This window comes from Geospiza fortis, unplaced genomic scaffold (genome assembly GCF_000277835.1).
Source record: "Geospiza fortis unplaced genomic scaffold, GeoFor_1.0 scaffold432, whole genome shotgun sequence".
In the NCBI taxonomy this organism is placed as follows: Eukaryota; Metazoa; Chordata; class Aves; order Passeriformes; family Thraupidae; genus Geospiza; species Geospiza fortis.
In genome coordinates, this window is record NW_005054436.1 from 699051 (window position 1) to 699844 (window position 794).

Here is a 794-nt window from a genome sequence, read left to right on the forward strand (position 1 = left end):
CTCTGTCGGCCACAGCCCCCGGGGGGCCCCCCGCCTGTGGCTCGGGGTGAGCTGAGCTGTGCCCAGCTCGGGGCAGGACCCTGCCATGTCCCCCGATGTCCCTGCAGGTGGGTACCTGGCACACAGCCTGGCCATCCTGACGGACGCTGCCCACCTGCTGACGGACTTTGCCAGCATCATGATCAGCCTCTTTGCCCTCTGGGTGTCCTCGCGGCCCCCCACCAAAACCATGAACTTCGGGTGGCACCGGGCAGGTAACGCGGTGGCACCGCCCCGAGGGTGACATCGGAGCACCCCGGGGTGTCCCTGTGCGACCCAGGGGCTCTGGGGTGCCCCGAGGGGCAGGGGGAGCCCTGGCAAGGTCCTGGCACCGTGAACAGGGCAGGGCAGAGGCGCTGCCAGCCCTGTGCAAGGAGCATCCCAGGATGGGTGCTGGGTGCCCACACCGTGCCCAGCGCTGCCAGGGATGGTGCTGGGTGCCCACACCGTGCCCAGCACCACCAGGGATGGGTGCTGGGTGCCCACACCGTGCCCAGCGCTGCCGGGGATGCTGCTGGGGGTGGCACGGCAGTGAGGCAGCCATCGGGGGTCTCTCCGCAGAGATCCTGGGGGCTCTGCTCTCTGTGCTCTCCATCTGGGTGGTGACGGGGGTCCTGGTTTACCTGGGGGCGCAGCGCCTGCTCTCGGGTGACTACGACATCGAGGGTGGGGCGATGCTCATCACCTCCGCCTGCGCCGTGGCCGTCAACATCGTGTAGGTGCTGCCACATGTGCCACCCCTGTCCCGGGGCGTC

The 794-nt window shown here is 69.6% G+C and overlaps 1 protein-coding gene across 1 annotated transcript in view; it reads left to right on the forward strand.

Annotated features, from left to right (window-relative positions):
- Nucleotides 1–85: 85 nt before the first annotated feature.
- The window catches only part of SLC30A2 (solute carrier family 30 member 2), a gene marked incomplete at its 3' end in the record, with an annotated part of 1726 nt that continues 1017 nt past the window's right edge, over nt 86–794 (forward strand). Inside the window, exons 1-2 of the mRNA XM_031062030.1 lie at nt 86–254; nt 601–754. Coding sequence (XP_030917890.1) covers nt 86–254; nt 601–754 — 323 coding nt within the window. The remainder of the gene's footprint in view (nt 255–600; nt 755–794) is intronic.